The sequence below is a fragment of the Chiroxiphia lanceolata genome, chromosome 10 (genome assembly GCF_009829145.1).
Source record: "Chiroxiphia lanceolata isolate bChiLan1 chromosome 10, bChiLan1.pri, whole genome shotgun sequence".
NCBI lineage: Eukaryota > Metazoa > Chordata > Aves > Passeriformes > Pipridae > Chiroxiphia > Chiroxiphia lanceolata.
Genome location: NC_045646.1, coordinates 23,384,007 through 23,394,977, shown reverse-complemented (window position 1 = coordinate 23,394,977; position 10,971 = coordinate 23,384,007). Strand labels below are relative to the sequence as shown.

The 10,971-nt window shown below is 51.0% G+C and overlaps 2 protein-coding genes across 4 annotated transcripts; one reads left to right on the top strand and one right to left on the bottom strand.

The window, feature by feature from the left end:
• Positions 1-380: 380 nt before the first annotated feature.
• WDR53 (WD repeat domain 53) lies at positions 381-5,596 on the bottom strand. Of its 3 annotated transcripts, none has more exons than XM_032697795.1 (3): positions 5,525-5,596; positions 4,108-4,599; positions 381-1,641 (listed from the first exon to the last, which is right to left on the bottom strand). In XM_032697795.1, the coding sequence occupies exons 2-3, from the start codon at positions 4,582-4,584 to the stop codon at positions 1,054-1,056; spliced, it is 1,065 nt and encodes a 354-aa protein (XP_032553686.1). In that variant the 5' UTR covers positions 4,585-4,599; positions 5,525-5,596; the 3' UTR covers positions 381-1,053. The 3 variants fall into 3 exon arrangements, with proteins under 3 accessions (XP_032553686.1, XP_032553687.1, XP_032553688.1); XM_032697796.1 differs by having other exon boundaries at positions 5,531-5,577; XM_032697797.1 differs by lacking the exon at positions 5,525-5,596 and adding an exon at positions 5,309-5,331.
• A 32-nt stretch (positions 5,597-5,628) lies between these two features.
• On the top strand, positions 5,629-10,925 carry FBXO45 (F-box protein 45). The gene is made up of 3 exons (XM_032697799.1): positions 5,629-5,995; positions 6,314-6,670; positions 8,398-10,925. The coding sequence occupies exons 1-3, from the start codon at positions 5,726-5,728 to the stop codon at positions 8,581-8,583; spliced, it is 813 nt and encodes a 270-aa protein (XP_032553690.1). The 5' UTR covers positions 5,629-5,725; the 3' UTR covers positions 8,584-10,925.
• The last annotated feature ends 46 nt before the right edge of the window (positions 10,926-10,971 follow it).

The window sequence follows — 10,971 nt, the reverse complement described above, 5'->3', positions numbered from 1 at the left end:
TCAGTGCAGCAGGTCCTCAGCCAGCACCAGGAATTCAGTTCTGTGACAGGTAAAGGACAGGCTGGGGAGAAAAAACCCTCTTTTTTAAATTATTTGCCCATTCCGTGGGAAATCCAGCATGAACTGAACATGTCAAGAGCTGCAGCATTCCCACTTAGCTCTTCCTACATTCAATTTGCAAATGAAGAGGTGTTTCTAGCAAGCCAAGTTCTGCTCATTGTGTTTCCAAAGCCTTGGGAAGACGAAGTATTTAGGTAAGGAGAAGCCATGCCTTTGGCCCTTCATATTCCCCCTGTGACAGGGGTATAATACACTTTTTGACACAATTTTGTGTGAGTTTGGCAATATTAGAGTGAGTCTAAGCAGTCTAAGCACAAGGGAACAGAGAGAGAGAAGGCATTTATTTAAGTGTAATAGTTCTTTTTCCCTGGGATAAACAACTGACAGCTGAGCCATCAAACAGGTGTTAACAGTTCCCCTGCTCCCTCCTTTACTGCAGAGTGAGCAAAACCAATTGGCAGCAACAGGGAAACTCATTTTATTACTCATTAATTGATGCTTCTCTAGTCTTACATGCAGATGCTGACAGAATGATGGAAAATAGATTCCACTACAGCTGGTTTAAGCCAACTGGGCCACAGCTTCATGGGGAGAGTCACACGGAGCACTGCAACAGTGCAAACCCCACAGAGCACAGCCAGTGACAGCCCTGTCACTACTCAGCACCCTCACTCAGCATTGGGGTGTCCCCTCAGTGCTGATTTCCTCTTCCAGCCTTAATTACATCAGCTTAGTCATGGACTGATACCCCCCTGAATATAAAGACCCGTTTCACTTAATTCAAGCAGCAAACTGCCAACCCTGCAGGAGATGGCAGCTGTGAACACGAGAGCCACAGAGAACCAGCGCGAGGCCAGGGACACCACGAGTGCACAGCAAATCCCTTCCCCTTCCAAGGGACATGGGGGTTCACTGGCCAGGTCACTGTCAGTGGATGTAACTGGCTCTGAGAAGTGGTTCTGCCCCCCCAAGTGTCTGTAAACACCTGGGTATTTACAGTTCTGGCAAGGGATACACCGACACAGAGCTGCTCTGGTCAGCGACCAACACCCTCCTGGAGCCTTTGATCTCTGCGCACGAGAGCCAGTTCACCTTCTCTCCGTGCTCGATGGTGAGCTTTGGCACAACTCCAGCCTGTTCACTTGAGGACACTTTGTTGAGCTTCCCATTTTTCCTGCTGGAAGCAGGTGCTTGGGCCTTCCTCCTCTGCAGAGATTTTGCTGGACTTTTCTGCTGCTTCCCAACCTCGCTGCCGACATCCCAGAGCAGGACTTTCCCGTCGTTTCCTCCAGACAACAACCAGTACGCCTCTGGCATAAAGAGGACCTGGGACACTCCCAAGCTGTGACCCTGGAACTCCAGCTCACGTTCAAACTTGACACCAGTGACTCGGAATATTCTGACTTTACCGTCCTGAGCTCCGCAGCCAAAGACGTTTCCGCAGGAGGCGACGGACAGGGAATGTGCGAGCGGCGGGTTGAAGAACTGCCCGGCCGACTGTGGGCTGTCGTCCTCCAGGCCACACTCCTGCAGGTTTGTGGTCCACAAGGGGCGAGCTTTCTGCAGGTTCCACAGCATGACCTGTGGAAAAAAACCCAGGACGAATCAATGATTTGTCCATTTCACACAAAATCAGATTTTTAACAGTAAAAATAAACCACCACACTTCTTGTTCTAGCAGAGCAAAGGCTGTGCATGAGTGCAAGAGGTGTAGGGTGTGCGGTGAGGAGGGGCTGAAGATGCCCTGATAAATATGACAAATCTTTCCAGCCTGGTCTCCAAACCCCCACCACCATACTCTGCAGTCAGTGACTCAGACCTTTAGACCACGAAGGGGATGCAAACACTGCTCTAAAAGCCTCTGCATTCATCTCAGCAATAGCAATCCTGACGTACTGCACATCAATTATTGAGAAGGAGGGACATGGAAACGCTCGCAGTGAATAGAGATCAGCATCATTCTGGATTTTTGTCTCTGCTACACACTTGCCCTAAAATAATCATCTCCATAAATGTGTCTGAAAAATGGGACAGCAAAATGCAAACAGCAGTTTAGGCTCTCATTTTTAAACAGGCGTATTTGTATTTCTTTTTATATCCAGTGAGTAGATCTGGTTTGTGCTATCGAGTAGGGTGTGCTTTTCCTGAAGAGATGGGGGGAGGTTGTGCTTTTAGTCTTGCTTTTCAAATGCCACCCCACCCCCAAGCCCCCCCTGAAGTGATAACTGTGCCTTCACACGAATCCCGGGTCTCTCATACAGCACCTCAAGCACTACAGATTTATACTGAGCCAATTAAAAATAATTCTCTCAAGACTTTCATGGGATATGAATTGACAATAAGCATTTTCAAGGCCAACAGAGCCAGAAGCACAACTCAGTCTAATGCAGCACTGGTGTGCTGTTTGCTTCATAAAGCTAAGCTTTAATTTGTTGTTGATAAAAATATTCCTTCAGTAGTCAATCACCAGTAGTAATCACCAGCAGTAATCACCAGAAGTCTTTAAATTTGGGCCACAAAGGAGCTGTCACCCTGGCTCTGCGTTTCTGGAATCCAAGTCACGCTAAAACATCTGCAACACATCATTTCCTGTCACCTTCCTGTTTCAGTGACTGCTCTTGCTGCTGCATTAAAACTACTTTGCTATGGATGAAAGGGAAAACTTTCCACAACAACTGTGATTTGTAAATCAGAGAGGCTGGGTGATGCTTACGGAAAATACTCCTTTTTCCATCACGGACAGCACTGCAACAGCCTGATAAATCCATCAACTGCTGACAGGTTTCCTGCAGACCAAGTATTTTCTGTCCTCGTGGCGTTTTCCCTGCTTCCTTGGAACTCCTGAAAGAACTGCAGCAACCTAAATTTCAGTTCTTACCAGCCACAGCTTCCCCGAGGGTTTGACATGTGAATCCAGAACATGTTTTGATGCTCGTAGAGCTCGTAACGTGTCCAAAGAGATGCTGCAGCACAGCATTCCAGAGCTCTGCAGCTCAGCTCCCCTTTGGGAAATGATGCATCTTAAAGGCAGCCTCGATGCAGGAAAATGCTCTTTTCACTATATAAAAACACACTAATGAATTCCAGCTCTTTTGGGATATTGACTTTCGCCTAAAACCCAGCTTGCTGAGCTACAATAAAAGAAACTAATACTAAGAAGTCACAACAAAAATAACCAGCTCACTTGCACCTAGTGGTATATAAATGCTTACAATTCTGATAAAAAGCTTCCAGGCTTGTGAATCTGCATTTTAGGGTCCTGAGTTAAGCCAGCTAAGGCACCGAGAATTTACTCCTCTCAGACCACATCTATCATCAGGAATTTAATGTGGAAAATTACCATTTATCCTAACTACCAGCATGTATTTGCTCTAATGGGTTTGAGATGTGCTTTGGTTTCAAGAACACAGAGTGAAACTGTTCAGTGCTGTCAAACAAACTTCACCCTGACACGCTGGAACCACAGAAACCTTTGAGAAGTGACAGTTTCCATCTCGGGCTAAACCAGGAATGTGGTCAGATCTCAACCACTGGAAAGAAATTACTGAAAAACGTCTGTTCTGGGTGGCAGGCTCTGAACTTAACTCCCAGCATGGTTCTTCTCAGAAGGCAAAGGACAAAGTTTCCTCTTGAGGAGGACAGAGAAGTGTAAAAGGCAAAGAACGTTTCATGCTTCCAAGAGATCAATCAGAACAAAGGATGAGTTGTAAAAATGACTTGTCCTTACAGTGATATGCTCCACTTGGAAAGACGTTGTAGTAAAGGAGCTTTGCACTGTATTGTGATTTCCTCCCACCCCCCTCACTTTTGGATTGTAAATATTGAGGAAGATAAAAACAGGGAGAGAAACTGCTGAGTAGAAAATGGCACAAACAGACTTGACACTTGGTTTTTGGGCCAAAACTACTTTTGAATAGTGATGGAGCTTCCCAGTGACTGCAGGCCGGACACCTCCACTTTTGGTGAAAGTCTGTGGGTGCCTCACTAGGACAGGTGGGTTGTTACTGTTTCACTTCACTAATAACCCTCTACGTGTATGCAAATCACCTGCATGTCCAGTCCACAGGAAACCAGGCTTTGAGGCCGCTGAGGTCGGAAGGCGACAGAGGAGCAGATGTTGGAGTGTCTCAGGGACCGTATGGCTTTCTTGCTTTCCAAGTCCACAACCTTTATGGCCCCCGAGTCATCTGCCGCGGCCAGGAAGCTGTCAGTGTCGTTCACTGAGAGGCAGTTGATCTCCTCCTCGTTCACGTGGAAGCGCTCCAGGGGCTCCTGGAGGGCCCGGACATCCAGCACGCTGATGGTTTCTCCGTGGGAGGTGTACAGGGTGCTGGGTTGGCGGGCAGAGAACACCACGGAGGTCACGTCCTCCCCCCCCGGGAGCCGGAGCTGTCCCGCTGGAGAGCCTCCTCCATCCCACAGCGCCAGCTCCCCGCGCTCCGCGCCGGACACCACCAGCCCCTCTGCGCTCACAGTCAGGCACAGGACAGAGGAGGAATGTCCACCACTCCATCTGACTGCCATGCTTTGGGGACACCTCTGAAACAAACAAAAAAAAACCCTGAATTGAGCTGGTTGTTGGTCACATTACAGCAAAAACTTATCAAGAAACAGGATCGTCCTGCAAAGTACTTGACACTTCAGCGTCCAGGTAAAGCAGGCATAGCTCAGTACCCACGTGGAGCTTTGGCTCAAACAGCAGCAACACCAGGTGCTGGCAGGTCTTCTCCAACCTAAAGGACACAATGATTCTACGATCCTTTTAAAAGCAGCATTACCAGTTTAAGGCAGGTTAGTTGCAAGGGTTGCAACACGTTTAACTGGGTCTCAGAGCACGCCCATGGAGCTCGCCAAGCTCACCCTTCCCTGGCGTGACTGCTCACAGCCTGTGCCACAGCACTGCTTACGGGACATCAGCAGAAAATTAGTGAGGGAGGAAAAAAGAAAAAAAAAGAGTGGCACAAAAGCATAATAAGCGTTGGAGGGGCTGCGACACTGTGGGGAAAGGAGAGTTAATGGCAGGGCAGGGCACAGGCAACGTGGGGCTCGTGTGACAGCCCAGAAGCCGCTTCGCTGCCGTCCGCGGGTTTATCGCATTACTGGGCAATAAACGGCTTATTTTCGTTTGGGGTATTTTTTACCATGTTATGCTTCCCACGTGATTTTTGCCGGGACACGTCTAAAGAGCAGCCAGCACCCATTCAATGCACCAGTAAAACTTCAATCTCGGCGATTAAGTAACACCTACAGAGCGGGCAGGCACCTTCCTCTCCCGCGGGCCGCGTGGGGGGGCAGATCCGCGGCTGCCCGCCCGCCCGCCCGTGAGCCGCTCCCTCACAACCCTCGGCGCCCGCGGCAGCTGGTCCCGACCGCCCCGAGCTCCCCGCCCCGGCAGGCCCGGTCCTGGGGCCGCCCCCGCGCCGCCGGGCCCGTCCCCGGGGGTTCCGTGGGGTGCGGGTCTCACCTCAGCCCCGCTCGGCTCGCTCGGCTCCCTCAGCCCCGCTCCCTCCGCGCCGTCGCCGCCCCCGCCCCTCGCGGCCGCCCCGCGCCCGCCGCGCACGCGCGGGGCGGTGCCCGCGGCCGAGATGGCGGCGCCGTGAGGCCTCGGCGGCCCCGGCCCCGCCGACACCGGGCGGGCGAGGGGAGCGCGGGGGGACGGGGGGCGATGGCGGCGGGGCCCGGGCCCGGCCCCGGCCCCGGGGCGGCGGCGTGGGGAGGGCCGGGCTGGCGGCTGCCGGGGCGGGTGCTGGAGCTCGTGTTCTCGTACCTGGAGCTGCGGGAGCTGCGGAGCTGCGCGCTGGTCTGCAAGCTGTGGCACCGCGTCCTGCACGGCGACGAGAACAGCGAGGTGTGGCGCAGCCTGGCCGCCCGCTGCCTGGCCGAGGAGGCCCTGCGCACCGACATCCTCTGCAACGTGCCCACCTACAAGGGCAAGGTGAGGCCGGGACCCTCGCCCCGCGGGGACACCCCCCCAGAGCCGCCCAGCGACTCCCCGGGCGCCTGGGGACACCCCCACAGCCCCTCGGCCCACTCGCCATTGGAAACCAAGGGGGGGCTGGAAAACACTGCAGGGTTTTATGTCGTAGAGGCACAGAGTGGTTTGGCTTGGAAGGGTTGAAAGCCCATCTCGTTTGGGTTGAAAGCTCATCTCGTTCCCGGCCCTTGCCACGGGCAGGAGGGACACCTTCCACTAGACCAGGCTGCTCCAAGTCCCGTCCATCTCCCCCACCACCCTCCTTTTCTTCCCCGCCAGGTCCGTGCCTTCCACCACGCCTTCAGCACCAACGACTGCTCGAGGAACGTCTACATCAAGAAAAACGGCTTCACGCTGCACCGCAACCCCATCGCGCAGAGCACGGACGGGGCGCGCACCAAGATCGGCTTCAGCGAGGGCCGGCACGCCTGGGAGGTGTGGTGGGAGGGCCCGCTGGGCACCGTGGCCGTCATCGGCATCGCCACCAAGCGCGCGGCCATGCAGTGCCAGGGCTACGTGGCCCTGCTGGGCAGCGACGACCAGAGTTGGGGCTGGAACCTGGTGGACAATAACTTGCTGCATAACGGGGAGGTGAACGGCAGCTTCCCCCAGTGCAATAACGCGCCCAAGTACCAGGTGAGGGGGGCTTGGAGTGGGTCTGGTGGGTGCTGGCTGTCCCCCCCCTGTCCTGGCTGTTCCTCGGGTGTCCTGGCTGGCTGCTGAATTGCTTCTAAATGCCCACTTAAGGGTCTCTGTGCCTCCCCTGCAGGAGGCAGATGATTTTGCCTTGTGAGCCCTTTCCCCCTTGGTTTACTGCTTCCGCAGGCTACACCTGTCTGGTGTTCAGTGCACCTGACCCTGGGTTGTTTCCACGCTTTAATCTCAAACACTGAGTGTGAAGCATGTGCCGTGCGTGTCTGCTTAGACACCGTGTTGCTTTTTGGAGTAAAAGCTGAAAAGACTGTTGTAGCCTCGTGAAGCAGTGACTTGCCCCACAGCAAGGTGAGTGTCTGAGCTGTTTTCCCCCTTTGTTGTTGTCTGGCAGGGTGAGCTGAGGTTAGTGCTTAGGTAAGAGTCTTCCTGCAGCAGTGCTGAGTGCTGCGTTTGCTGGCTGGCTGCCTTCCCGTGGGTGACATCCCTTGGCTGGGACGTGATGTTCAGATAACTTCAGGGTATTAAAGAGCAAATGCTATCCCACCTTTTTGTCCTTAGAGAAGTGTTTGTCTTTGTCGTTCTGCCTGCTCACCCAGCTGCGTTTTGACTGCTGGGTTTGCTCGTGTTACAGCTTAAACTGGAGGCATTGTCATTTCCATCTCATAATCACGAAATCGTGGAGTGGTTTGGGTTGGAAAGGACTCTAAATATCATCTAGTCCAGCCCCCAGTGCTGTGGCTTTGCACTGGCTTATGTTTCACTTGTGAGTGAAGATCTGTGTAGCAACTTGCATCTGATATTCCTAAATTTCATGTGAAAATTAAAATCAGCAATCCTTTGGCGTATTTTGTGTTTATTGTGTTTATTTTGTTTTCTATGTGCAGTGATCTGTTCATAGAAAACATATTTAAAGGGAAGACAAAAGTGTGTCAGTGTTGGTTGGAAGAAAAATCTGTTGGCTGGAAGAAATCCCCAGCACTGGGGCTGGTTGGAGAAGAGTCAGGAGTTTGCGTGGCGCCTGCTGTGCTTGTGGCTGCCCTCTGGGACTTGTATTGATGTCTGAAATAACCCAGGGAGCTCTGTGCCTGCCTGGATCAGAGTCTCCTGCTGAGATCCGTGTTGGTTTCACTCGTGTGTGTGTGTGTGTGTGTGTGTGTATATACTCTCGGTTTTTCATGGTTATTTTACCTTTTATAGTGGAATTTCCCTCAGCCTTGGTGAGGAAACACCTCTGTCAGCCACAGCACCTGCATATCTGTCTATTCTGGGATTTTTTTGTAGGTGGCACTTGCCTTTCTTAAAAAATGCATTGTCTTTAAAATTGCTCCTCACAAAGGAGAACCTGCTCAGCAATAGCAGCAGGTGAACACAGAGTTCAGGGATCTTGGAGGCCATGGCAAGGTTCCCAGAGCACCAGGCACTCTGTGCTCACTCTGTGCTCTCACAGGTTTGTATGAGAAGGGTCATGTTTATTATCATAAACAGGTGGTGGGTACAGGCTGTCCTGCTTCAAAGGCACTGGGGATCATGGTGAATTTGAGTGAAATTGGGAAATTCCCATCGTTAAAGCAATCAAGCATGAGAAGCAGGAAAGCCTTGCTTTAAAATTCTCTGCTGTGTTGCACTTTGCATTATTTTTATCTCCATCTGAACATGCTGACTCTTTCTGTGTGTTATTTTTATTCCACTTCTCCTGTCCCTGTTTCCAGATAGGCGAAAGGATCCGAGTTATCCTGGACATGGAAGACAAAACGTTAGCGTTTGAGAGGGGCTATGAGTTCCTGGGAGTTGCCTTCAGAGGACTGCCAAAAGTTTGCCTGTATCCAGCAGTGTCTGCTGTGTATGGTAACACAGAAGTGACTTTGGTCTACCTGGGAAAACCTCTGGATGGATGATGTGGATTGTTTCGTTGGGACGTCAAGATGTGGATGATTGGGAGGAGAAATCTGCATGTTGGTTAGAGGGAAACGTGTATTAGAGGAAAAAAAAACAACAACAAAAAAGCGTGGGTGTGTGTCCAAGAACCATCGAGGGAACCACACTGGGTTTGGAAACAGAGGACCAGCCATACATCAGGAATTGTGTTACATTTCCTATTTCTACCAGGCCAGAAAAATCCTCAGGGCTGCAGTTGGTTGAGTGGGAAGCTGACACATGCATGTTGCAACAGATTTCATTGCTAAGATGGCAGTGTGACCTCAGACATTTCAGAAAGGACTTGAGACAAAACTGCTTGAGGAAATTACTCCGAGATTTGTAAGTGGTGTGTTTTGTGAGAGACTCCCATTTCCAAACTGCTTGTTCCTTCCTTCCTTCCCTCCTCGGGGCCAGCGTGGGGGCCGGAGCAGAGCGGGGCTGCTGGGGGTGTTCCCAATTTTTAATGTACTGAGAGGCAGGGTCTGTGTAACTGCCCTTCTCCAGTGTAACGACACAACACGTGGGCAGCTATTTTTAAGTGTATTTTAAGGGTTGTATATACAGAACACGTTGAAAAGAACAGTTAAAAGAAAGGGTTTGCCTTTATTCTAACTGGAACATAATTTCTTAAAGGGAAAAAAAATCACCCCACTCGGTGACATCAGAACACACACCTGGGGCAGGTGTCCAGCGTTCATGTCAGTGCCCTTCTGTTGTATCCTAATGTGTTTTGGGATGCTCTTGTGGAGTATGGTGCTACTTTGAGTCGTTTCCTGTGACAGTTTCCATGGCTTCTGTGACAGGCTTGTCCTCTGTAAGAAACACAACACGTTTCCTTTCACCAGACTTGCACTCCCCTTGGGAAAGGAAGGCTCGGCACAGCACTGAGCTTGCCTTCCTTTCCACATCAAAACCACCAACTTTTAAAAGCATTCTTACATTTTCTAATCACTGCTGCAAAGTGTTTCAAGGTAACGAGGAAGGAGCATTCACTTTCTGCATCCAGACCTTGTTTTTGGCTTAAATGGCTTTATAAGACCTTAAGGCTTGGCTGAACCTTTCTTTAATTAAATAAAATCCCCCCAGTACCCGAATATTCACCTGCCCAGGAGGAGTAAAACTCTCACCAGCCCTTTGATGGGGATTCTGGATCATGTTCAGTGTTTGGGCTCTTCACTTGCACCGGTTTTCTCAAAGCCAGGTACAGACCCTCAGGTGAGTCCGTGTGCTGGTATGTGCAGGCCAGGAGACTTCCAGGTGTAGTGAGGAGGGGCTCCCTGGTGAAACCACTTTGCTCTGAGGCTGGAAGGTCTGTAGGGAGCCCCAGAAGGGCTCTCTCGTGGGGCAGTAAAGCTGTGAGTCCCATGGCTGGGTCATGACTGGTTTCGTGCTGGCTGGCGTTTCCCAGAGCTGCCTGAGCTGTTTCAGAGCTGCTTTTCAGAGAGGGAGAAGGAGAAGGAAATGTTTATACAACCTCTTTTTTTTGCTTTTCTTGCACTGGAGAATGCCAATTGCTTAATGTCAGACACTGGCAACTCTCTGAGCATGGTAGAGGGAGGAGTTCCCCTTAGCCTGTTGCTCATCCCCCCCAGTTCCTCAAGGAGAGCAGTGCAAGGAGGTGAGTGAGGCTTTGCCCTTGGAGTGCTTTTTGCCTGGTAGATCACCAGGTTCTGCACTGGAACTGTGTGAGTCATTACCATTTAAAGGATTTTAAAGTATTTATTTGTTTTGTGTGTTCATTGCTGGAAGGCACTGTTGAGGTCTGTCCTCCTCCTGCCTCAGCCAGGACGGGCCCTGAGCGATGGAGGTGTTTTAGGTGGTGGTGAGAGCAGCTGAGTAAAGGCTGTGGGATGGGCATCCCAGTGCCTCCAGGACAAATCTGTTACAAAGCATTGATTGTACAGGACTGTCGAGTCTGTATCTGCAGAGCAGAACTGTGGGGTGTGGAGTTGGGGATAAAGGAAACAAAACCCTGTCCAATTTGGGAAAATAAACAGTCCCCGGGATGAATGTATTCTCAGTGCAGTCCTGAAAGACGCGACCTCTGTGCTTGTCCATGATCCAGTTAGAGGCAAGGAAACCCTGAGAACTTCCGAGGAGTTTTAATCACCAATTCGGATTGATTTCCATTCTTCAGACTGCGTCTTACCCTCCAAATAATTTCCCTCTAAATAATTTCCCTCTAAATCAGAAATGCTGAAAGTCGAACATTCCTTAAGGGTGGGTTTGGGTGGACTCACTTATGTAAGATTATAACTTATTCCTGGAGACCAATGCTGGCTGTACAAAATATTAAAATAAACTCTGCTACCATTCAGAAGGATGTGTCGGTGTGGATTGTTGGAATGGCACCTGTGGAATCCCCC